This window comes from Mastigoproctus giganteus, chromosome 4, assembly GCF_048544385.1.
Source record: "Mastigoproctus giganteus isolate SK-2022 chromosome 4, ASM4854438v1, whole genome shotgun sequence".
In the NCBI taxonomy this organism is placed as follows: Eukaryota; Metazoa; Arthropoda; class Arachnida; order Uropygi; family Thelyphonidae; genus Mastigoproctus; species Mastigoproctus giganteus.
The window spans coordinates 163,146,391-163,173,952 of record NC_143578.1 but is presented as its reverse complement, the minus strand read 5'-3'; the positions used below and the strand labels follow the sequence as shown (position 1 = coordinate 163,173,952).

Here is a 27,562-nt window from a genome sequence, read left to right as displayed (position 1 = left end):
TACGGAGCAATATGGCATTAGTCGCTGATGCGTCTAAAACCCAACGACAACAACCGGGAATCATGACACTCGAATGATCATCATGATTAATAAAAGAAAGTCATGTAAATGAAACTCTCTTCCTTTCAGTTTAATGATATTAAACTCCTAGTATTTTTGCTGTTATGGGTCCGCTATGTAATCCCTACTATTTGCTGATTGCAATAGAGATATAGATAGAGTACAAATACAGCTCACCTGCGTCAAAATAGCTAATTAGGTTAGTTAACAGTGATTTCGCCTTAGCAAAACCGTGTTGTGTATCCTTCGATTCCATTTCTGTCTAAATGTCTCTGTATAAAACAAAATATATATATTATATTAGGATTACCCGTAATTCATAAACTTCGCAATACATAATTCGTAATACATAAACCTGTGTTTGTGTCTGTAAATTTCGGGTGTTCTCTGGTCGATTTCCCTATTTTGCTGGTCGAAAAAGTCTCTGCTTCCATGATTTTCTTATCATTCAGGTGAGACTCAGCAGTCTTCAGTTACCGACTTTTATGTATTGGTGAGATATTCATGTTGAATGAGCTGGTATTTTGGCTCCATCTAGTCCATGTGTGTCAAATTCTCATCTGTTCATAATAATAAAAACCTGTAACTTGATTATTTAAAACAAACGGAGACCTTGCTGTACTCGGGTCAATTCAATTCAATTCAACTCAAATAAATTTTAACAAGAGATTATATCTCGCACTTTAAAGAAACCCCACAGTAGACGATGTGCATTAAAGTCACCGAGGAGGTAAAAGGTTGATGGTATTTGTCTTTCAGGTCCTTTGATGGTATACGTTTTTTGGCAGAAGGTATTTCGAGAATAAAGTTAACGTTATTTCCAGTGCTCACACTTAGAAGGCTCACTCAAACTTATTTAGAAGCTGTTGCCTGATATTGTAGATGTAGTTAGAATCGCTACATCTCCATGTGCAGAGTTTGTAGTTTCTGTTTTTTATTATATGTATTATATATAAAATTTAATTGATGGGAACAACAATGGAATTAAATAGGTTTCTTGCAAGCCAAAAGCTATTGGATTCTATTGCTTGATGAGTCCTCTACAGTTGGATTGGTGTGTATGTTGTATTATTGGTCTTTTGGATTGCATTTTGATCTGTCTGCTTTTTAGAGGTCGTTTGCGTGTTGTGATCAGTTCTACTATTGTCTTTCTTGCGAGGACTGGACGTTCTGTGTCCACGACGTCTTTTACATAAAGATCCAGAATTTGTTCATTTGTATTTATGTTGTCATGAAATTGCAGAAAGGCCTTTTTTTTCCCTAATAGCGTTTAACATTACTGATTTGTGCGATCCTTGAACATTTACAGGTGTATCAGGTGACTGGCGTGTTGTTTGACAAGCTGCCTGTTCACAAACAAGCAGAGACCCGGCCATTATTCATAAGAGGAATTGACACATCTGTCTGATTAGTTACTGAGCTATTTGAGTGGACCTGTTTGTGCATTTTGCTACAATCTGTATATTTTTTGCTTCTTGATAATATATTCCCTTTTTTTGTATTTCTTTATTTCTTCCTGATTTCCATAACTCTTGTTGTTGTTGTTGTTGTTGTTATTTGGTTTTTAGGAGCATTAGCAACTAAGGCCATATTGCTCCGGGATATACGGTGGTCATTCCTTGACCTTTCCGCATCCTCCGTATTTGGTGGTGACGGGCTCGAACCCCGGTCTAATCAAGAAGCGTGTGCTACGCACTGCTGCTCCTTCCCACCTGGCTACGGAGGCGCCTCCATAACTCTTAAATTCTTTGAGTGTGCTCTGTTGATCGACAATTCGGACTTACAATGGATCCTCCGCATGATATTTTGAGAATTTCATATTTCTGGCATTTCTTTTACTTTGTCAGGGAAATGTCAGAAATAATTATGCTATTTGGTATATATGAAACGAAGGAACAATTTAACGGAAAGTTTAAAGCATTAAGGTTTAACAGTTGGATTGGTAGCTTTGTCGTGTGTAAAAGTTAACATGATATTACGTGTGGGCATTAATATACTTTTGGTACAGAGCTTTGTTTTTCGCTCTCAGATTACCGATTTCTCGCCTGGAGGAGAGATGCGTTGTGCCATGGGTGGCCAAGAGGCGTCGAGGTCAATATAATATTACTTGGGTTTTTTCAAAAGAAATAAAAATAATAGAAAATTCTTTTCTTTATTTTATTCATTCCTTGTAAGACAGTTTTCTGAAGTTTCTAACTTGAAATGAACGAACTTTGAAAGTAAAAATAGAAGTGATTACACTCCAGGAAAACGCTTTGAAGATCGCTTCGCAATGGAACGGTAGCCACCCCAGGGCCCATATTTGAAGTACAACTGGAGTTGTCGCAAAGCCTAAACCGGTGTATATTTTTGTTTTTACATTTTTTAAAAAAAATAAAGATGATAAATTTCCAGATATAAAAGCTCGAAGGCCATGAGTGAATTTTTGCTGTAATTAAATTCTTTACATTAAAAGATTTTGATGTATTAAGAGATTACCACGAACACAGTAAACGCAGTTCTTTATTGAAATCAATTTATTTAACAATAAGACGATGCAGATATCTCGTTACATGTCCAGACTTAGTACATTGTGTGCAGATACTGACAAAAGGTGCTTATCAGAAGGTGCAAGGGTGGAAATCCGGGGGGGTCATTTCAGTAACAGTAGCTGAGGATGCGGTAGTTTAAAATTATTCTTACTTATCACCGCCGTCGCCCTCGCCATCATTATCGCCGTCGCCCTCGCCATCATTGTCGCCCTCGCCATCATTGTCGCCGTCGTCCTCGCCATCATTGTCGCCCTCGCCATCATTGTCGCCGTCGCCCTCATTGTTGCCGTCGCCGTCGCCCTCATTGTCGCCGTCGCCCTCGCCCTCGCCATCATCGTCGCCATCGCCATCATTGTAGCCGTCGCCATAGCCATCATTATCGTCGTCGTCATCATCATCACCACCACCACCACCACACCTATCACCAAAGCAGTTATATGTTGGCAGTTCTACGCAGTGTCTGTGTTGCGATCGCAGCAGTAGTTTTTGTCACACACGAGGACATAGCCAGATGATACATCAGAGAGGGATTCATTACAGTACTCGCCTGCACCTTTTGGGAAGCAAAAAATTATAATTAGAAAAATTCTTGCCTGCTTTTCTATAAACAGAATAAGAAATACATTTCTTATAATATTTCTAATAATTATCTCTCTCTGCTTGCGTAAATTTTCTTATTTTGATTTGTTTTTCTTTTGCTGTTTTTTATTATGATATTTTGCATTTCTCCTTAAATCAAATATATTTCATGTTTAAAATAAATTCTGCAGAAGTGACGTTTGAGAACTGCGAAATTTGTTTTTAAAGGAAGCAGTTTGGTGAATTCTATTTCATGTCCGCTAGCTGAAACGTGAAATATCTATTATATTTTCAGTTATCAAAATCCAGAAAGATCCAAACTTAATTTATAATTAGCATAAAATAATAATTCATTAATTTTACTTCTATTAATCACAGAAAGGATAATTCAATTAATTCAAGCAATAAAAATCGAACACGCCCGAAAAGAAACGGATTGCGTGTAGTACTAACTCGTCTCGTTCTATTTTACTGCCATTACTCGTGTACGTGCTGTATTGTAGTATGTTGCCCTCTGTTACAGTCTACAGAAGTTCAAGTCCAATGTCATCAAATATCTTCTTTCGTCTTCTGAACCTCCAACCCAAGCACGGTACTGACTACTATAGGTTCTAATACCTCTTGTTTGTGTTTTTCATGGACGTTGATTGAATCACGAATAGAGATCCGTACAAGTTAATTCAATTTTAGAACTTTAACTCAAGAATAAAGCGCCGTTAAAATCATGTGGATATAGTAAGGGGAAAACACTCACCCACAGTTTTGTAGCAGACTGCACAGCAGTGGCGATGATTATAGTCGTCGCACTCTGACTGGGCTGCGATATAAGTATATCCTTCACAGCAAGGATATACCACAGGACAACACCTGTTAGGATCAGGACATTCGTGGTCAGCTTCAGTGACACTGAATGCCACAACAGCAGCCAGAAATATCGAGAATGAAACCTTCAACGAAACAGAGAAATGGCAATTTATTAAGCATTTACTGCACTAATCACAGTTTAAATTACTTCAGCTAAAGTTGGTTAAAACGAAATGGACAGATTCCAGCAAGAGAGCGTGCCAAAGAAAACGAACACCTACCTTGGGCATTGGTAACGAAGAAACTTCGAGTCAGGAAAGACTGAGTATCTTCAGCGTTGATGCTAGTCCAGGGATTTTGTGATGTATTTATATACACTGCTGTTTGTAGTTGGTCCTCCGCAAATGAAAGGCCCGTGGCATCATTTTAGATGACGCGTGTGGCACTTTTTGCGAAATGGTTAGTAAATAGTACGCCTACATTTCAAAATTAAACGGATGAGTTTGGGTAGAATTATTAATGAGCAGAAATATCGGGCCAAGCAGCTGGTGCCTCTATTGCTTAAGCCAGGTGACATGCGCCTTATCTGATTTTAGATTTGGTCGCCATAAAACCATTGTTCCCCACCGTAATCTCTGTTCGTGTGCGGTTATCTGAAGGTCAATGAAAAGGAAACTTTTCCATATGAAAAATACCCCATACTGAACTATCTATGCGAAACCATGAACTGTTTTAATAGCGGACGAATTATAATATTTGGTCTTGTATTAAGCATTATACATGGGCCATGGATTAAGCCGTAAAAAATGGGTAAAAAATGGGACATGGATTAAGCCGGGTCTGCTGCTGGATTGTTTTGGTGCATCAGAAACTGATTCTATAATGCACCGATTGCCATCTTACCTGTTTGTTTCACGAGACTCGTGTGTTCGTATAATATGATATTCATTAATTAGTTGAGGTGAATAAAAATGTAAGGAGAAAGCAATTCTTAGATTTTCTTCTTTTTTTTTATGAAAACTCCAAACACAAGACGTTTTTGAACCTATAGTACTTAGGGTTGGAGTTTGAAAAGACGAAAGAAGATATTTGTTGACATTGGACTTGAACTTCTGTAGATTGTAATTTTCAGGAAATACGTATGAAGGAAGGTTGTTCCAGAAAAGGACAGTTGAATGAATAAATGAGGAAGATGAAAAGTTGGTTCTGTGGGTTTGAAGTTGGACAGTAAATAGATGTTGGCTGGTGGCGGCACATATTCGGACTGTTTTGAAAGAGAGAGCGGGAATTATAGAGGCCAATTCAGAAAAACTTTGCCCATGGAAGTATCTGTAGAAGAGGCATGCAGCAGAAACAGTACGTCTATGAGAAAGCAAGTGGAGAGACTCCGTTAGAGAGGAGTCATTAATTAACCTAACTGCCATCTTCTGAATAGAATCTAGAAGCCTGAGAGAGGTTTTGGGGTCACCACCCCAGATGTGGGAACAATGTTCCATGGTAGGGCGGATTTAGATGCAGAGGAAGAAACCAAAGAGATTTCATTTTTCCTAGAAATCGGAGTGTCACCAAAGATAAGCATAGGAGCAGAAATATGCTTTTTGCGAGATATAAGACAAGACTGAGTTTTGGAAGAGCTCTGGAGACTAAACATGGGTAAGTTACGGTCAACCCTTCCCCATCTTTTCTATCATGCAGCATGACTGATGACTTTTGAGGTTATGATGAACATCTTGGTAAGATCCAGTCTTCCTTACATTTCGAGGATACAGCTCTAAAACGGTATTTGTAGGCCGGCCGCTAGTTAATATACATTACCGAACCTATTGGTAACTCTTTAGGAGTCTTCCGGATCAGATGGTGTATAATCTTGCTACCTCTACTCTGCCAAATAGAGACTGGAGGGAGTCCGAGTAGTGTGTGTGTGTACCGGGGGCATTGTCGAGGCCACTTTATGTCAAGGATCTGGGAATATTCTTACCATGGGTACGCCATAGCCAAAAATTTCATTACTTCATATAGCATACCCCCCCCCCACTTTTTCTTACTGTTGAATACACCATGAATTGACAAACTAATAGGGTAAGCTTATCTGCGAAAAGATCTAAACCTCCCAAGCACTTCCTAATTCATTTCACAAATATACGTGGTCTCAGTTCTAATGTCAACGATGTCCGTTTTCACTTGCAGTCTGCAAAACCCATGTACTTTTTCTGACAGAATCTCAGTTATCGGATGATTCAACCACTGCTCATCTCAGTTGCCCAAATTATTTGCTGTATAATTCCTTCCGCCTCAAAGGTGGTACTTGTGCATATGTCCATTCCGATATTCCCTGCCAGAGACTTGGTAATTTGGAATCTCCTCTCTTTGATCTTCTCCTGCTTAAAATCTCTCTACATCATTGTGTCAAATTCAGCTGTTGTCTCTACCGTTCTCCCAACTCCACCAATCACTTGGAGCTCTTTTACTTCCTCTCTTTGCAACTTGACTTTCTCCAGTCCAACTTTCCTAACAGTGAAGTAATTTTCCTTGGTGATTTTAATGTTCACAACTCCAGCTGGGTTCCGTTTTCTAGTCACACCATCCTAGCTGGTCGAGATGCTGAGGCTTTTGCAATTACTAATGACATTGCACAGATTGTTCATTTACCTACAAGGATACCGGACAATCATAACCATACAGCCAACACACTTGATCTTTTTCTCACAAACAACCCTTCTAAGTACACGGTCGAAGTGAGTGGTCCTTTAGGCACCTCAGATCACAACTTGGCGATTCTGTTCTCCAGTGGAGGCTTTATCTCATGGCTATTCCCATGCTCGTATTGCTTGGCATTACAAGAATTCAAAATGGGATGACTTGCGAGATTTCTTTTCCTTGGTCGGACTACTGTTTTAAAACTTCTGATGTCAACGTTTGCTCAGATCGTGTCAGTGAAATTATTCTTGTAGGAACGGAATCCTTTATTCCACACTCCACTTTAAAATCTCGTCCTTTATCTAAACCTTGGTTTTCCAATAAATGTGCTAAGGCTGTTCAAGAGACAAATGGTGCATATCGTAATTGGCTTGTTTCTAATTCTTCAGTTTCATTTTCTGCCTACATCAAAGCTCGGAACAATTGTAAAGCAGTTATTAATCAGTCCGAAGTAGAGTTTGAACAGGCTAAGAGTAGAAAACTTGATTCTTGCCCTAATGGTAGCCGAGCATTCTGGTCTCTTGCAAAAGCTATTGGCCACAACTTTTGCCCATCTCTGTTCTCACTTCAGCCAAGGATAAATCTGACCGGTTAGCGTCCCATTTTTCTTCCAACTCATGTATTAATGACTTTGGTAAAACACCTCCCACCATTCCCAACACGCTCAATTCAATGCCTCCTGTGGTCTTCCGTCAAAAGGATGTCAGAAGGACATTGACAAATCTTTCTAAGAAAGCTCCAGGTCCTGATGGTATTTCTCCACTTGTTCTCAAAACCTGTGCTCCTGAACTTACTCCTATTCTATGCCGCCTTTTTCCACTTTCTTATTCCAAAGGTGTTTTTCCTTCTGCTTGGAAATTTGCTCATATCCAGCCAGTTCCTAAAACGTGTGACAATTCCCTCCCATCCAGTTATCGTCCCATTGCAATTACTTCTATTCTTTCTAAAGTAATGGAGAAATAAATTAACAGCCAACTCTTAAACTACCTAGAAACCTTCCACCTGATCAACGATCGCCAGTATGGATTTCTTCAGTAGCAATTCACTGGTCTTGATATTCTGGCTTATGTTTCCCATTTACGGACAAATTTAATGGAAAGGTTCCGTGAAACAAAAGCAGTTGCCCTTGACATCTCAAAGGCTTTCGATCGTGTTTGGCATAAAGGTCTCCTAAACAAGCTTCCATCTTATGATTTGCCAACTGTTTTTTGTAATTGGTTAACCAGTTTTTTCTCTGATCGCTCATTGAGGGTGATGGTAGATGGCTCTCCTCTGTCTTCTAACTTTTCCACTAATGCCTGTGTCCCCCAAGGTTCAGTTCTTTCTCCCACTCATTTCCTCTTGTATATTAATGATCTTCTTCCATTGACTGGAAATCCTATCCATAGTTTTGCCGATGATAGCACATTGCATTCCACTTTCAATTTTGAGAAACCTTGCCGTGCTCAATCAGCTTCAACTTCTCGAATATTCGCTAACAATTCTGAAATGCCGAACTCCAGGTAATTCTCCAGGGTGACAAAGACAACATAGTTGATTTCAATCCTTCTAAATTTCAGTCTTGTCTATATCTCGCAAAAAGGATTCTTCTGCCCCTTTGGTTATCTTTGGTGACACTCCGATTTCTAGGCAAAATGGTATATCTCTTTTGGGGATTACCCCGACTTCTAATCTCTCTTAGCACAAGCACATTACAAATATTGCTGCTTCTGCATATAAAAAACTTGGTCTGCTCTTTCGCTCTCGGCGTTACTTTTCTTCCAAACAGCTGCTCACTCTGTATAAATCGCAAATCCGCCCTGCTATGGAATATTGTTTCCACAACTGGGGTGGTGCCCCCAAAACCTCTTTCAGGCTTCTTGATTCCATTCAGAAGAGGGCAGTTAGGTTAATTAATGATTCATCTCTAACAGAATCTCTCCACTCACTGTCTCATAGACGTACAGTTTCTGCTGATGCCTCTTCTGCAGATAGTTCCATAGGCACTGTTCTTCTGAATTAGCTTCTATAATTCCCGCTCTCTCTCTTTCGAAACAGTCCGAACACGTGCCGGCAACATCCATTTACTGTCCAATTTCAAACTCACAGAACCAACTTTTCATCTTCCTCGTTCATTAATTCAGCTGCCGTTTTCTGGAACAACCTTCCTTCAAACGTATTTCCTGAAAATTACAGTCTACAGAAGTTAAGTCCAATGTCAACAAATATCTTCTTTCGTCTTCTGAACCTCCAACCCAAGCGCGGTACTAAGTACTATAGGTTCTAATACCTCTCGTGTTTGGGGTTTTCATAAAAAAAAAAAAAAAAAAAAAAAAAAAGGCTCGCTTAAACTCATTTAGAAGCTGTTGCGTGATATTTTAGATATTTTTAAAATCCTTACATCTCCATGTGCATAGTTTGCACTGTTTATGTTTTTTATTATATGTACTTAAATTGATGGGAACTCTAAGGGATTCAATAGGTTTCTTGCAAGCCGACAGCTATTGGATTGTATTGGTTGATGATGTTCTCTACAGCTGGATTGGTGTGTATGTTGCGTTATCGGTCTTTTGGATTGCATTTTGATCTGTCTGCGTTTTGTAGGTCGTTTGCGTGTTGTGATCAGTTTTACTGTTGTCTTTCTTCGGTGGACGGGACATTGTGTCCATGATGTCTTTGACATAAAGATTCAGAATTAGTTTATTTGTATTGATATTATCATCAGTGTTCATGCAAGTGCAGGAAGGCTATTTCTTCCTAATAATGCCTAACGTTACTGATTTATGTGATCCTTGGAACATTTACAGGTATATTAGGTTATTAATGTTGTTTTCTCGGGCTATTAAGAGTTGTTTAACATGCTGCTGTTCACAAACAAGAAGGGATTCGATCCATTATGCAAAAGAGGAAGTGACACATATGTCTCAGTAGTTACTTAGCGATTTGAGTGGACTGTTAGTGCATTTTGGTACAAAATGCATATTTTTTTTTGTTTCTTGGAAGACTACTGTTTTCTGTTTTGCATTTTCCTTTTTTTTCCCTGTTTTCTATAACTCTCAAATTCTCTAAATAGGCTGTTGCCTTTACGGTTTGGACAACAGACAGAAGTCGTAGTGCAGTCGGCTTAATCGTGCTCCGTTTAACTCACAATTTGGGCTTATCATAAATAAGCCCAAATTGTGAGTCAAACGTGGTGGAACGTTTTTGCCACCAGGGCGTATATTAGAAGTACGACTGGGGTTGTCCAAATCCTAAACTGATCTGTATTTTTGTTTCTGCATCTTTTTTTTTTCTAATAAAGATGTTGATTTGCAGAAACAAAAGCTCGCAGGTCATGAATGAATTCTGTTGTAATTAAATTCTTTACATAAAAAGTTTATGATGTATTAAGAGATTACCACGAACACAGTAAATACAGTTCTTCATTGAAATCAATTTATTGAATAATAAGATACTTATGATGCAGGTATCTTGTTACATGTCCAGACTTAGTACATTATGTGTGCAGATACTGACAAAAGGTGCTTATCAGTAGGTGCAAGGGTGGAAAATCCAGGGTGTCGTTTCAGAAGTATAACTGAGGATGCTGTAGTTTAATATTAATCTTACTTGTCATCATCACAACGATCACCAATACAGTTAAATCCTGGAAGTTCCATGCAGGTGTCATGAAGAATATAAGTATATCCTTCACAGCAGGAATATCTTACACGATAACACCTGAGAGGATCAGGACATTCGTGGTCAGCTTCAGTGACACCGAATACCACAACAGCAGCTAAAAATATTGAGAATAAAACCTTCAACGAAACAAATAAATTACAATTTATTAAGCATTACTGAACCAATGAAAGTTTTTAAAGTACTTTATCTGAAGTTTGTTAAAAGGGAATAGAAAGCCACAGATTCCGGCACGAGAGCTTGTCAAAGAAAAGCTGGCGATGATCACCTACCTTTGCCATTTGTAACGAACTAATTTGGGACTAGAAAAGAGGATCTTTTCTGAGGATCTTCAGCATTGGTGAGTCCAGGGATTTTGTGATGCACATATATACTCTTCTGTTTGAAGTACGCCATTCACAAACGTGGCATCATTTTAGATGACTGGCTTGTGGCATTTGTTTCGAAGTGGGTAGCAAATAGTACACGTACGTTGCAAAATTAAATGGATGAGCAGAAATGTTGGGCCATGCATATTCATAAAAGATCTTCAATTTAAGACAGAGGAAGAGAATGGTCTAACGAAGGGAAGCTGGTGCCTCTATTGGCGACTTGTGCCTTATATGATTTTAGGTCTAGTCGCACTAAAACCGTTGTGTCCCACCCTATTCTCTGCTCGTGTACGGTTTTTAGATGGTCAATGAAAAGGAAACTATTCCATATGGAAAATAGTCCTATCTATGTGAAACCATGTACTGTTTTACGAAGTAAACGCAACAGAGGATATATTGCACTTGACATTATGTGTACATAATTATAATATTTGATCATGTATTAATCATTATATTTGCCACTTCTCGTACATCTGGTAAAAATGGACACCATAGATTAAGCCGTGTTTGCTGCTGGATTTTTTTGGTACATTAGAAAATGATTCTGCATTACAATGATTACCATCTTACCTGTTGTTTCACGAGACTAGTGGTTTCGGATAATATGATATTCACTAATTAGTTGAGGTGAATGAAAATGTAAGGAGAAAGCAATTTGCCGCTCACTGAGATATGACGAAATTCTACGATAAAATGTTTCACCGTAAATTCGGGAAGATCATCGTTTATGAGTTGGTATTTTTGAGTGAGATGTGTATGAGTAGTACGACATATAGTCAGTGTAGTTTCTTTCTTTCTATTTCTTCCCAATCTGGATAGTCCCTGTTTGGCTTTCGTCTTGGTTTCAAAAACGTTATATTTTATAATAGTATTGTAATCTATACTGTTTGACATCGAAGTCTTCACTTGTGGTCTTTGATATCCTGGTGCCACCTGGGATCCAAAAGAAAAGGATAATTTTTTTGCCTCTTATGTTTCTCGACATTTTTCAAATTTTCTGAAGTAACGGATTACTATTCTTTATACTATGTTGTTTATATCTTGAACCACCCTAATCGAGACTGTATAGATGACACTGTACGATAAAAAAATTGCATTATAAATAAAATTCTAAGGTTATTTGGATTGCATAAATTTCGGCACTACAGCTGTTACACACAAATGGAAGTTTAGGGTATTATTTTCTTCAGAAACACTGCAGCTGCACCAGTGCTTTACTCATTGGGACTGTTTTTCTTGGCCATTTTTCTGTACTTTAAAATAGCAAAATTTTGACCATCATTTAAAAATGTATGTACACGGAACTTATTCTCATGTGCATGCACTCATGTACAATCGTTAAGAAAGTTAGTTAATTTTAGGAGTAACTCCTCAAAAGCTGTCAAGATGCTAATAAAATTTTTGACATAGAGTATGTAACCCACGAAGAATAAAATAAAGTGAACTTGATGTCATGAATTGATATTAAAACGCTCTTGTAAATCATGAACATTTCATACTATGAATAAAGGACTAAAAAGGATTAATGAGAATGCTGTAAATTTATAAATCCCATCTTCTATGAGGATGTTTTTTTTTTTGGAGTAGGAGGAGTATTTCGACTTTCAACTTACTTCCCAAAGCAACCCAGGTATATTCTATATTGTTTGGGTCTAGGATCCTGGAAGACTACCCCATTCTCTATATATCTTCCCCTTCCTGGAATTTATCAGTTAATTTCAACGCTGAAATGAGCTATCATTCATAAAATGAACGAGTTGTTTCCCGAAAGAACCACAAGTAAAGAAACAAGAAAGAACCAAAAGCAATCACAGCTACACCCTGCAAAAAACTTGGGTGGATGGCCATTAATCATGGTGACTTTCCACTCTAGTTTACCTCCCTCAAAACTGTCTTCCAACGCGATAGATCTGTACCTTGTTGGAATTTTGGAAATACTGAACCTGGCGAAATTTGTGTTTATACAAAAACCAAGCAGGGCAGTTCATTCCCAGGTTAAGTTTTTAAAAGCAGTAAATAAATTGAGTTTAGATATCGTTGAAAATTCATTAGGTGTACTACAGTTAACTGCTTGCAATTTGTGAGTTACGAGTACACGAATTATGCTTTGTGTATATGATGGTATTAAAATTTGTAGTCATGCACTTTTTAGATGAGTCTTAACCTCTACGCTGTGTTTATAATAATATTAGTTCTTGACGAATTTTACTGGAAACGAGTTTTAATGAGTCAGTGCATTTTTTTTATTAAATTGCGCGCTTTTTATGCACGGATTGGCTATTTTGTGGGATGAAAAACACTGGTCTCCAGAAAAAATTACTTGCTACCCTCGCCATGTCACTAACTCAGCCACGATGTGAAAAAAAAGGTCTGTAAAGAGGTCTTAAATTAGTGCTATCTGCAAAAGACCGCTGGAAAAAATATTTGTATTAATTAACGGTCCCCAAGAATGTCTTATAACTGTTACTGTTATGTCTGTAGAAGCGTGTGTTCACAGGCTAATTTGCATGTTATCTAAGCTAAAAAAATCGGAATAACCCTCGCTTGCGGTTCCCACGTTGTTTCATTGGGAAACATTTTTCGTTGTTTCATACCACAATTCTGTGGGTATGCCATTTTTTAAATCTATAATATAAGCCTCTTTTGGCTACTTACAGGTAAAGTGGGAGATCTCTGGCCAGCAACTGTAGCGCAGGTGTGCTTACTGTGCGACATGCTCTGGCAGTAGTGAGAAGTATTGTCTTTTGTATCGATTCTAATTTATTCACTTTTCACGAGAACGATGAGATCATCCGCGTATAGCAGGGAGTGAGATATGAGCGATTTCAGTGGCAAGAAGTTCGTTTCAAAAAGCGGGTCGAGGACCGAACCCTGCGGCCAGCCTCTGGATACATGTCAGGTACATTCCTTGTATTTATTCCTGACCATGACGGTTCTGGTGTTTGAGATAACCACGAAGGCAGCAGTGAAATTTTCCAGGGATGGCAGCTTGCTTCAGACTCTGCAAAACACTTGGCCTTCACAGAGCGTCAAAGGCACAGGCGAAGTCAATGGCCATAATTTATTTCTGTTGATTAGTAGAGCGAGCAGCTGTAAGGAAGAGGAGAGCATTCTCAGCACAGCAGCCCTGTTTGAATACGTACTGGAGAGAATAAAGTAAGGTAAAGGTGCTGAAAGATTTTTCCCTGGTACTGGTAGAAGAGAGATTCTACGGTAAGGGTTAGGAATGGTCGGTGACTTGTCAGGATTTTTAAGATGAGACTAAAAGATACAGCAGTTTGGGAAGGAGGAGAGGGCAAGGCATTTGTTGTAGAGAGCCAGAAGATGCTGAGGGAATATATTATGAAATTTCTTATTTCTACTTCAAGGAGGTCAAATCTAGATGCTTTATTGTTTTTAATTTTCTCCAACGCCAGGTTTATTTCTTCACTGGTAATTGGCTGTTCAAACGTTATCGTGGTAAATGATTCTTTTTCATTGAGATTGTTCTCTATGCTGCTGTCAGTTGTTGGTCGTTCTCAGGAAACAGGGCAGTCAGTATGCTGAATATGATTTCTTCCCAAGAGTTGATTGGCTCACTCATCGGCGAGCCCACCCACCGATGAGTGAGCCAACAAGCTCCGAAACGCGTCTGGGTGATGGTGCCCCCTGAGAATAAAAAAACTGTAGTCTCCTCTATTAGAGAAGCGTTATTTATTCGAAGTAGTGCAATACCTGGTATCTCGTTGTTGAAGGTATCAGATAAAATCAAACGATGCCGTTAAACTACTTATGTAGTTAAATGTGTGGGTAAACTATGGTGTATTTACACCGATATTATATAGTTAATTTCGCCCCATAACATTATGCCTTGTGCATTTAGTCTTCAAAATATTACTTTTTTAAGTATTTCAGGTTCTATCGTGTCAAGGTCGGGACACTTTGTTTCTTATTCGTGCAGCAGCAGCAGCACTGAGCTCCTACATGGTAAAAGGGGTGCCCCGTGGTTTGCGTGTTGTAGTTCCGGTTTTCTTGACAGAGATGATTTTGTTCCTGTAGAGTTGGGACCGCCGGTTCCTTGAATATGGCATTCAAGATGTTGTCCACCGATTGTTCCCGAGATGTTGGCATTTGTGCTTGTGGGGTTCGTGTGGTAGTCACTACCTTCCCCCCCCTATGGAGTTTGTTGGTAATAACACTGTAGACTGTTCCCCAGGGGTCATGCTTTCCAGTTGTTATCACTAAGCGTTCCCAAGTTCGTTCCTTACTTTTCCGGATGGCATCCGTGTATCGGTTCTGGCTTCCATATACTCTTGCCTCAGGGCTTTCGCCTGAGATTCTGGCCACGTCGTGCGCGCTCGTTGAAACTACGTTCTTCTTTTGGTTACCACTTTGCAGACGTCATTGATTTCCGGAGTCCACCAGGGAATGTCTCCAGGTTTCGGGTTCTTTTTGATAGGCTTCGTTGCTTGTATCTGTGATTATTTTAGTTGTCTTGTCTTGCAGTACGTCCGGGTGGGTTTGCAGGTTTAAACCTCCTAGATTGCCTTCCAGCACTTCATTCAATAGGTTTCTGAACAACTCGCAGTTGGCACTGGTGATGGTGTATCTGTTTATCATCTGCTTGGCTGGTGGTGGTCTTGTTGTCTTGTAGGTTATGACCCGATGGTCTGAGGTGGTCCACGAAACTTCAAACCTCCAATCAGTTACGAACCCAGCAAGATTTCTCGATGCCAAGGAGATGTCGATCGTGGCCTCTCGCAGGGTATTCAATAGGTTGGCAGATGATGCGGCTAGTTTAGAACAGTAAATTGGGAGCCCATGAGGAGTGTGTCAACTGGACAGATAGCATCACTGATTGAATGAGAGTGGTCCATCTTGTTGGACTTAGTTCGCCCTGATGGGAGGCTCAGATTTTTTCTGCCAGTCATTGAACGAGTGGTATTGCCCACAGGTAGGCACAGTTTCGAAACAAGAATGAGTTGTGTGCCCAAACTGAAGACATCGAAGGCATTTAGGGACAGGAACATGCTCTCTATATCTGTGTGATGTACAGTTAATGTATATCCATGTTTGGTTTGAGATTGTCTTCCAGATCAATGGGGTGAGCTCAACAATCCGATTTACATTGGCTTTGGATGTTGTCAGTATTGAGTATTTGGGGGTAAAGCTTGTGTTTTGTTTTTTTTTTTTTCTCTGGAGAAAGGTTCAGAAAGATTTCTCTGATATACTTCGTTGATTAGTTCATCTCTGGAGACCTCTATAGGAACATCAAGGATGATAAGAGAGGGACTCTTTGACTTCGAGATTTCCGCTCGAAGGCCTAAGTCAGTGACTGTTGAGTTTTGGAGCGTTTCCACATCTGCTTTAGTAGTAGTTTCTACTATTACTCAAAGTTTTGCCATCCTCCCCACACCGGTCGGAAAATACCCGGGTTCGAGTCCCATCGATGGCGTAAGGAATTTTAGTGACTTTTTTTCACAATGTGGTTGAGTTAGTTGGTTTCATGCGAGGGTAGCATGGTTTTTTCTCCCGGAAACTCTGGTTTTTCGTTCAGCACTCAGAAAATCGACCACAGAACACATGCAATTTAGAGACAATATATACGGAGCAATATGGCATTAGTCGCTGATGCTTCTAAAACCCAACAACAACAACAAAAACCGGGAATCATGACATTCGAATGATCATCGTGGTTAATAAAAGAAAGTCATGTAAATGAAACACTCTTCCTTTCAGTTTAATGATGTTAAGCTCCTAGTATTTTTGCTGTTATGGGTCCGCTATGTAATCCCTACTATTTGTTGATTGCAATAGAGATATATATATATATATATAGAGTACAAATACAGCTCATCTGCGTCAAAACAGCTAATTAGTTTAGTTAACAGTGATTTCGCCTTAGCAAAACCGTGTTGTGTATCCCCCAGTTCCATTTCTGTCTAAATGTCTCTGTATAAAACAAAACATATATATTATATTTGGATTACCCGTAATTCATAAACTTCGCAATACATAATTCGTAATACATAAACCTGTGTTTGGGTCTGTAAATTTCGGGTGTTCTCTGGTCGATTTCCCTATTTTGCTGGTCGAAAAAGTCTCTGCTTCCATGATTTTCTTATCATTCAGGTGAGACTCAGCAGTCTTCAGTTACCGACTTTTATGTATTGGTGAGATATTCATGTTGAATGAGCTGGTATTTTGGCTCCACCTAAAGTCCATATGTGTCAAATTCTCATCTGTTCATAATAACAAAAACCTGTAACTTGATTACAAACGGAGACCTTGCTGTACTCGGGTCAATTCAATTCAATTCAACTCAAATAAATTTTAACAAGAGATATCTCGCACTTTAGAGAAACCTCACAGTAGATGATGTGCAATAAAGTCACCGAGGAGGTAAAAGGTTGATGGTATTTGTCTTTCAGGTCCTTTGATGGTATACGTTTTTTGGCAGAAGGTATTCCGAGAATACAGTTAACGTTATTTCCAGTGCTCACACTTAGAAGGCCCACTCAAACTTATTTAGAAGCTGTTGCCTGGTATTTTAGATGTAGTTAGAATCGCTACATCTCCATGTGCAGAGTTTGTAGTTTCTGTTTTTTATTATATGTATTATATATAAAATTTAATTGATGGGAACACTAATGGAATTAAATAGGTTTCTTGCAAGCCAAAAGCTTTGGATTGTATTGCTTGATGAGGTCTACAGCTGGATTGGTGTGAATGTTGCATTGGTCTTCGGGATTGCATTTTGATCTGTCTACGTTTTAGAGGTCGTTTGCGTGTTGTGATCAGTTCTACTATTGTCTTTTTTGCGAGGACTGGACGTTCTGTGTCCACGACGTCTTATACATAAAGATCCAGAATTTGTTCATTTGTATTTATATTGTCATGAAAGTGCAGAAAGGCCTTTATTTTCCTAATAGCGTTTAACATTACTGATTTGTGCGATCCTTGAACATTTACAGGTGTATTAGGTGACTGGCGTGTTGTTTGACAAGCTGCTGTTCACAAACAAACAGAGACCCGGCCATTATTCATAAGAGGAATTGACACATCTGTCTGATTGGTTACTGAGCTATTTGTGTGGACTGTTTGTGCATTTTGTTACAAACTGCATATTTTGTGCTTCTTGATAATATATTCCCTTTTTTGTATTTCTTTATTTCTTCCTGTTTTCCATAACTCTTAAATTCTTTGAGTGTGCTCTGTTGATCGACAATTTGGACTTACCATGGATCCTCCGCGCGTTATTTTGAGAATTTCATATTTCTGGCATTTCTTTTACTTTATGTCAGGGAAATGTCAGAAATATATTATGCTATTTGGTATATATGAACGAAGCAAAAATTTAACGCAAAGTTTAAAGCATTAAGGTTTAACAGTTGATGGTAGCTTTTTCGTGTTAAAAGTTAACATGATAAGAAAATTCTTTTCTTTATTTTATTCATTCATTGTAAGACAGTTTTCCGAAGTTTCTAACTTAAATGAACGAACTTTGAAAGTAAAAATAGAAGTGATTACACTCCAGGAAAACGCTTTGAAGATCGCTTCGCAATGGAACGGTAGGCCCCCCCCCCCCAGGACCTATATTTGAAGTACAACTGGAGTTGTGGCAAAGCCTAAACCGATCTATATTTATTTTTTTTTTTTGGCTCGAAGGCCATGAGTGAATTTTGCTGTAATCAAATTCTTTACATTAAAAGATTTTAATGTATTAAGAGATTACCACGAACACAGTAAACGCAGTTCTTCATTGAAATCAATTTATTTAACAATAAGATACGTATGATGCAGGTATCTCGTTACATGTCCAGACTTAGTTCATTATGTGTGCAGATACTGACAAAAGGTGCTTATCAGGGTGGAAAAGCCGGGGGGGTCATTTCAGTAATATAGCTGAGGATGCTGTAGTTTAAAATTATTCTTACTTATCACCTCCATCTTCTCCGTCGTCATCATCATCTCCGTCATCATCATCATCATCGTCGTCATCATCTCCGTCGTCATCTTCTCCGTCATCATCATTATCACCACACCTATCACCAATGCAGTTATATATTGGCAGTTCTACGCAGGTGTCTGTGTTGCGATCGCAGCAGTAGTTTCTCTCACACACGAGGACATAGCCAGATGATACATCAGAGAGGGATTCATTACAGTACTCGCCTGCACCTTTGGGGGACAGGGGAAGCAAAAAATTATAATTAGAAAAATTCTTGCCTGCTTTTCTATAAACAGAGTAAGAAATACATTTCTTATAATATTTCTAAATAATTATATCTCTCTCTGCTTGTGTAAATTTTCTTATTTTGATTTGTTTTTCTTTTGCTGTTTTTTATTATGATATTTTGCATTTTTCCTTAAATCAAATATTTTCATGTTTAAAATCGGTATAGCCTATTATTATACTCGCCAGTTCTTGGAGCGCTTTTCAATGATGCCTTTAATCGTTCGCAGAGTTGATGCTCTTCTAGGCGCTTGAAATGTTTAATGCCCGTAAAAGAAACTTTAATCCCAGTTTGAAACCGGATTGTTTTGAGATGTTCTGCGTTAAACGCTTCTAACCAATTCATAAAGGAAGGCCAACTGCGATTATACTAACTGTACTATCACGATGGCTTTTCAAAACTATTTTCCTTCATTAGTTTTGGTTAAGGTAAAACATACACTATGGAATTAAATTAAAATATCATCTTTTAAACTTTTTTTTTAAAAGCTATCATGGATAGCACAGCCGCTATAATTACCATCCTTTCAACGTCTGTTGGAAATAACCTGATTTCAAATTCTGTCAGTGACGACAGGAATTCTTGTGGAGATTTTTCACAACGTGGTTGAGTTAGTCGATCTCAGGTGAGGGTAGCGCGATTTTTCTCCCGGAAACTCGGGTTTTTCGTAAAGCAAACAGCAAATCGACCTCAGAACTCACGCAGTTCACAGAAGTATTACATACTGCACAATATGGCCTAAGTTACTGATGCATTTAAAACCGTACAACTTTTTTTTAAAGTAACTTCGTTTTATTCTTTTTCGTTAATTAAAGCCTGTCGTAAATCCTGCAGAAGTGACGTTTCAGAACTGTTATTCTGCGAAAAAGTTTAAAGGAAGCAGCTTGGTGAATTCAGTTCTATTCATTTTCATGTCCACTAACAGAAACGTGAAATATCTATTATATTTCAGTTATTATCAAAATCGAGAAAGATCCAAACTTAATTTATAATTAGCATAAAATGATAATTATTAATTAATATTTACTTCTATTAATCACAGAAAGGATAGTTCACTTAATTTAAGCAATAAAAATCGAACACGCCCGAAAAGAAACGGATTGCGTGTAGTACTAACTGGTCTCGTTCTATTTTACTGCCATTACTCGTGTACGTGCTGTATTGTAGTATGTTGCCCTCTGTTGGACGTTGATTGAATCACGAATAGTTAATTCGTACAAATCCGTACAAGTTAATTGAATTTTAGAACTTTAACTCAAGAATAAAGCGCCGTTAAAATCATGTGGATATAGTAAGGGGAAAACACTCACCCACAGTTTTGTAGCAGACTGCACAGCAGTGGCGATGATTATAGTCGTCGCACTCTGACTGGGCTGCGATATAAGTATATCCTTCACAGCAAGGATATACCACAGGATAACACCTGTTAGAATCAGGACATTCGTGGTCAGCTTCAGTGACACTGAATGCCACAACAGCAGCCAGAAATATCGAGAATGAAACCTTCAACGAAACAGAGAAATGGCAATTTATTAAGCATTTACTGCACTAATCACAGTTTAAATTACTTCAGCTAAAGTTGGTTAAAACGAAATGGACACATTCCAGCACGACAGCGTGCCAAAGAAAAGTCTCTAACGAACACCTACCTTGGGCATTGGTAACGGAGAAACTTCGAGTCAGGAAAGACTGAGTATCTTCAGCGTTGATGCTAGTCCAGGGATTTCGTGATGTATTTATATACACTGCTGTTTGTAGTAGGTCCTCCGCAAATGAAAGGCCGTGGCATCATTGTAGATGACGCGTGTGGCACGTTTTGCGAAATGGTTGGTAAATAGTACGCCTACATTTCAAAATCAAACGGATGAGTTTGGGCAGAATTATTAATGAGCAGAAATATCGGGCCATGCAGCTGGTGCCTCTATTGCTTAAGCCAGGTGACATGCGCCTTGTCTGATTTTAGATCTGGTCGCCATAAAACCATTGTTCTCCACCGTATTCTCTGTTCGTATGCGGTTATCTGAAGGTCAATGAAAAGGAAACTTTTCCATATGAAAAATACCCCATACTGAACTATCTATGCGAAACCATGCAATGTTTTAATAGCGGATGTTTTACAAAGTAAACGCAACATAGGATATATTGTACTTGACATTAGATGTACCGAATTATACTATTTGGTCATGTATTAAGCATTATCTTTGCCACTTTTTATACGTCTAGTAAAAAAATGGGCCATGGATTAAGCCGGATCTGCTGCTGGATTTTTTTTTGGTGCATCAGAAACTGATTCTATAATGCCATCTTACCTGTTTGTTTCACGAGACTCGTGTGTTCGGATAATATGATTCATTAATTAGTTGAGGTGAATAAAAATGTAAGAAAAAGAAATTCTTAGATATTCTTTTTCTTTTATTTTTTATGAAAACTACAAACACGAGAAGTATTTGAACCTATAGTACTTAGGGTTGGAGGTTGAGAAGACGAAAGAAGATATTTGTTGACATTGCACTTGAACTTCTGTAGACTGTAATTTTCAGGAAATACGTATGAAGGAAGGTTGTTCCAGAAAACGGCAGTTCAATGAATAAACTAGGAAGATGAAAAGTTGGTTCTGTGAGTTTGAAGTTGGACAGTAAATGGACTGATGACTTTTGAGGTTATGATGAACATCATGGTGAGATCCAGTCTTCCTTACATTTCGAGGGAACAGCTCTAAAACGGTATTCGTAGGCCGGCCGCTAGTTAGTACACTGGATCGAACCTATTGGTAACTCTTTAGGAGGCTTCCGGATCAGATAGTGTATAATCTTGCAACCTCTACTCTGCCAAATAGAGACTGGAGGGAGTCCGAGTTGTGTGTGTGTGCGGGGGGGGGGCTTTGTCGTGGCCACGTTATGTCAAGGATCTGGGAATATTCTTACCATGTGTACGCCATAGCCAAAAATTTCATTACTTCATACAGCATGCCCCTCCACTTTTTCTTACTGTTGAATACACCATAAATTGTCAAACTAATAGAGTAAGCTTATCTGCAAAAAGATCTAAACCTCCCAAACACTTCCTAATTCATTTCACAAATATACGTGGTCTCAGTTCTAATGTCAACGATGTCCATTTCCACTTGCAGTCTGCCAAACTCCATGTACTTTTTCTGACAGAATCTCAGTTATCGGATGATTCAACCACTGCTCATCTCAGCTGCCCAAATTATTTGCTCTATAATTCCTTCTGCCTCAAAGGTGGTACTTGTGCATATGTCCATTCCGATATTCCCTGTCAGAGACTTGGTAATTTGGAATCTCCTCTATTCAATCTTCTCTGGCTTAAAATCTCTCTACATAATTGTGTAAAATTCAGCTGTTGTCTCTACCGTTCTCACAACTCCACCAATCACTTAGAGCTCTTTGACTTCCTCTTTCCAACTTGACTTTCTCCAGTCCAACGTGCCTAACAGTGAAGTAATTTTCCTTGGTGATTTTAATGTTCACAACTCCAGCTGGCTTCCGTTTTCTAGTCACACCAACCTAGCTGGTCGAGATGCTGAGGCTTTTGCAATTACTAATGATATTGCACAGCAGATTGTTCATTTACCTACAAGAATACCGAACTATCCTAACCATTCAGTCAACACGCTTGATCTTTTTCTCACAAACAACCCTTCTAAGTACACGGTCGAAGTGAGTGGTCCTTTAGGCACCTCAGATCACAACTTGGCGATTCTCTTCTCCAGTGTGGCCTTTATCTCATGGCTATTCCCATCCTCGTATTGTTTGGCATTACAAGAATGAAAAATGGGATGACCTGCGAGATTTCTTTTCCTTGGTCGGACTACTGTTTTAAAACGTCTGATGTCAACGTTTGCTCAGATCGTGTCAGTGAAATTATTCTTGTAGGACCGGAATCGTTTATTCCACACTCCACTTTAAAATCTCGTCCTTTATCTAAACCTTGGTTTTCCAATAAATGTGCTAAGGCTGTTCAAGAGACAAATGATGCATATCGTAATTGGCTTGTTTCTAATTCTTCAGTTTCATTTTCTGCCTACATCAAAGCTCGGAACAATTGTAAAGCAGTTATTAATCAGTCCGAAGTAGAGTTCGAACAGGCTAAGAGTAGAAAACTTGATTCTTGCCCTAATGGTAGCCGAGCATTCTGGTCTCTTGCAAAAGCTATTGGCCGCAACTTTTGCCCATCTCTGTTGTCACTTCAGCCAAGGATAAATCTGACCGGTTAGCGTCCCATTTTTCTTCCAACTCATGTATTAATGACTTTGGTAAAACACCTCCCACCATTCCCAACACGCTCCATTCAATGCCTCCTCTGGTCTTCCGTCAAAATGATGCCAGAAGGATTTTGACAAATCTTGCTAAGAAAACCGCAGGTCCTGATGGTATTTCTCCACTTGTTCTCAAAACCTGTGCTCCTGGACTTACTCCTATTCTCTGCCGCATTTTTTCACTTTCTTATTCCAAAGGTGTTTTTCCTTCTGTTTGGAAATTTGCTTATATCCAGCCAGTTCCTAAAAAGTGTTACAATTCCCTCCCATCCAGTTATCGTCCCATTGCAATTACTTCTACTCTTTCTAAAGTAATGGGGAAATCAATTAACTGCCAACTCTTAAACTACCTAGAAACCTTCCACCTGATCAACGATCGGCAATATGGATTTCTTCAGTAGCAATCCACTGGTGTTAATATTCTGGCATATGTTTCCCATTTACGGACAAATTTAATGGAAAAGTTCCGTTAAACACAAGCAGTTGCTCTTGACATCTCAAAGGCTTTCGATCGTGTTTGGCATAAAGGTCTCCTAAACAAGCTTCCATCTTATGATTTTCCAACTGTTTTTTGTAATTAGTTATCCAGTTTTTTCTCTGATCGCTCATTGAGTGTGATGGTAGATGGCTCTCCTCTGTCTTCTAACTTTTCCACTAATGCCGGTGGCCCCCAAGGTTCAGTTCTTTCCCCCACTCTTTTCCTCTTGTGTATTAATGACCTTCTTCCATTGACTGAAAATCCTATCCATAGTTTTGTCGGTGATAGCACATTGCATTCCACTTTCAATTTTGAGAAACCTTTCCTTGCTCAATCGGCTTCAACTTCTCGAATATTCGCTACCAATTCTTGAAATTCCGATTGATTCTCCAGTGGGGCAAAGACAACTTAGTTGATTTCAACCCTTCTAAAACTCAGTCTTGTCTTATATCTCGCAAAAAGGATTCTTCTGCTCCTATGCTTATCTTTAGTGACACTCCAATTTCTAGGCCAAAGGATATATCTCTTTTGGGGATTACCCTGACTACTAATCTCTCTTGGCACAAGCATATTACAAATATTGCTTCCTCTGCATCTAAAAAACTTGGTTTTCTCTTTCGCTCGCGGCGTTACTTTTCTTCCAAACAGCTGCTCACTCTGTATAAATCGCAAATCCGCCCTGCCATGGAATATTGTTCCCACATCTGGGGTGGTGCCCCCAAAACCTCTCTCAGGCTTCTTGATTCCATTCAGAAGAGGGCAGTTAGGTTAATTAATGATTCATCTCTAACAGAGTCTCTCCACTCGCTGTCTTATAGACGTACTGTTTCTGCTGCATGCCTCTTTTACAGATACTTCCATCATGGGCACTGTTCTTCTGAATTGGCTTCTATAATTCCCGCTCTCTCTTTCAAAACAGTCCGAACACGTGCCGCCACCAGCCAACATCCATTTACTGTCCAACTTCAAACTCACCGAACCAACTTTTCATCTTCCTCGTTTATTCATTCAACTGTCGTTTTCTGGAACAACCTTCCATCAAACGTATTTACTGAAAATTACAGTCTACAGAAGTTCAAGTCCAATGTCATCAAATATCTTCTTTCGTCTTCTGAACCTCCAACCCAAGCACGGTACTAAGTACTATAGGTTCTAATACCTCTCGTGTTTGGGGATTTCATAAAAAAAAAAAAAAGAAAGGCTCGCTTAAACTCATTTAGAAGCTGTTGCGTGATATTTTAGATATATTTAAAATCCTTACATCTCCATGTGCATAGTTTGTACTGTTTATGTTTTATATTATATGTACTTAATTTTAAATTAATGGGAACTCTAAGGATTAAATAGGTTTCTTGCAAGCCGACAGCTATTGGATTGTATTGGTCGATGATGTCCTCTACAGCTGGATTGGTGTGTATGTTGCGTTATCGGTCTTTTGGATTGCATTTTGATCTGTCTGCGTTTTGTAGGTCGTTTGCGTGTTGTGATCAGTTGATACTGTTGTCTTTCTTCCGCGGACGGGACATTGTGTCCACGATGTCTTTTACATAAAGATTCATAATTAGTTTATTCGTATTGATATTATCATCAGTGTTCATGCAAATGCAGGAAGGCTATTTCTTCCTAATAATGCCTAACGTTACTGATTTATGTGATCCTTGGAACATTTACAGGTATATTAGGTGATTAGAGCGTTGTTTTCTCGGGCTAATCAGAGTTGTTTAATATGCTGCTGTTCACGAACAAGCAGGGATTCGATCCATTATGCAAAACAGGAAGTGACACATATGTCTCAGTAGTTACTTAGCGATTTGAGTGGACTGTTAGTGCATTTTGGTACAAAATGCATATTTTTTGTTTGTTTCTTGGTAGACTGAAGTTCCATGCAGGTGTCATGAAGGATATAAGTATATCCTTCACAGCAGGAATATCTTACACGATAACACCTGACAGGATCAGGACATTCGCGGTCAGCTTCAGTGACACCGAATGCCACAACAGCAGCTAAAAATATCGAGAATAAAACCTTCAACGAAACAAAGAAATGACAATTTATTAAGCATTTACTGAACCAATGAAAGTTTGTAAAGTACTTTATCTGAAGTTTGTTAAAAGGGAATAGAAAGCCACATATTCCGTCACGAGAGCTTGCCAAAGAAAAGCTGGCGATGATCCAGCAAAACGTTCCTTTTCCAACTTAGTTCGTTACCGATTGGTAACGAACGAAGTTGGAATCAGAAAAGACTAAGGATCTTCAGCATTTGTGTGAGTCCAGGGATTTTGTGATGCACATATATACTCTTCTGTTTGAAGTACGTCATTCACAAATGTGGCATCATTTTAGATGACTGACTTGTGGCATTTGTTTAGAAGTGGGTAGCAAATAGTCACGTACGTTGCAAAACTAAATGGATGAGCATGAGAAGAAATGTTGGGCCATGCATATTCATAAAAGATCTTCAATTTAAGACAGAGCAAGAGGATGGTCTAACGAAGGGAAGCTGGTGCTTTTATTGGCGACTTGTGCCTTATCTGATTTTAGGTCTAGTCTCATTAAAACCGTTGTGTCCCACCCTATTCTCTGCTCGTGTACGGTTTTTAGATGGTCAATGAAAAGGAAACTATTCCATATGGAAAATAGCCCGTACAGAACTATCTATGTGAAACCATGTACTGTTTTAATAGTAGTGGATGTTTTACGAACTAAACGCAACAGAGGATATATTGAACTTGACATTATGTGTACAGAAATATAATATTTGATCATGTATTAATCATTATATTTGCCACTTCTCGTACATCTGGTAAAAGATGGACGCCATAGATTAAGCCGTGTTTGCTGCTGGATTTTTTTGGTGCATCAGAAAATGATTCTGCATTAGTGATTACCATCTTACCTGTTGTTTCACGAGACTAGTGGGTTCGGTTAATATAATATTCACTAATTAGTTGAGGTGAATGAAAACGTAAGGAGAAAGCAATTTGCCGCTCTCTTAGATATGACGAAATTCTACGATGAAATGTTTCACCGTAAGTTCGGGAAGATCATCGTTTATGAGTTGGTATTTTTGAGTGAGATGTGTATGAGTAGTACGACATATAGTCGGTATAGTTTCTTTCTTTCTATTTCTTCCCAATCTGGATAGTCCCTGTTTGGCTTTCGTCTTGGTTTCAAAAACGTTATATTTTATAATAGTATTGTAATCTATACTGTTTGACATCGAAGTCTTCACTTGTGGTCTTTGATATCCTGGTGCCACCTGGGATCCAACAGAAAAGGATAATTTTTTTTGCCTCTGTTTGTCGACATTTTTCAAATTTTCTGAAGTAACGCATTACTATTCTTTATACTTTTATACTATTCTTTATCTTGAACCACCCTAATCGAGACCGTATAGATGACACTACGATAAAAATTGCATTATAAATAAAATTCTAAGGTTATTTGGATTGCATAAATTTCGGCACTACAGCTGTTACACACAAATGGAAGTTTAGGGTATTATTTTCTTCAGAAACACTGCAGCTGCACCAGTGCTTTACTCATTGGGACTGTTTTTCCTGGCCATTTTTCTGTACTTTAAAAGAGCAAAATTTTGACCATCATTTAAAAATGTATGCACACGGAACTTATTCTCATATGCATGCACTCATGTACAATCGTTAAGAAAGTTAGTTAATTTTAGGAGTAACTCCTCAAAAGCTGTCAAGATGCTAATAAAACTTTTGACATAGTGACCCACGAAAAATAAAATAAAGTAAACTTAATGTCATGGATTGATATTAAAAAGCTCATGTAAATCATGAACATTTCATACTATGAATAAAGGGCTAAAAAGGATTAATGAGAATGTTGTAAATTTATAAATCCCATCCTCTTTGAGGAT

The 27,562-nt window shown here is 38.6% G+C and overlaps 3 protein-coding genes across 3 annotated transcripts in view; 1 reads left to right on the top strand and 2 right to left on the bottom strand.

The window, feature by feature from the left end:
* The window catches only part of LOC150087154 (RAC-beta serine/threonine-protein kinase-like), a 150,347-nt gene that overhangs the window by 100,433 nt on the left and 22,352 nt on the right, over positions 1-27,562 (top strand). The gene's annotated exons all lie outside the window — the stretch shown is intronic.
* On the bottom strand, positions 2,559-4,369 carry LOC150087156 (uncharacterized). Its single transcript, XM_090371858.1, has 3 exons — positions 4,256-4,369; positions 3,925-4,117; positions 2,559-3,144 (listed from the first exon to the last, which is right to left on the bottom strand). Exons 1-3 carry the CDS (start codon positions 4,262-4,264, stop codon positions 3,041-3,043), a joined length of 306 nt encoding a protein of 101 aa, XP_090227984.1. The 5' UTR covers positions 4,265-4,369; the 3' UTR covers positions 2,559-3,040.
* Positions 18,437-20,684, bottom strand: LOC150087155 (uncharacterized). Its single transcript, XM_090372988.1, has 3 exons — positions 20,568-20,684; positions 20,229-20,421; positions 18,437-18,862 (listed from the first exon to the last, which is right to left on the bottom strand). Exons 1-3 carry the CDS (start codon positions 20,574-20,576, stop codon positions 18,615-18,617), a joined length of 450 nt encoding a protein of 149 aa, XP_090229114.1. The 5' UTR covers positions 20,577-20,684; the 3' UTR covers positions 18,437-18,614.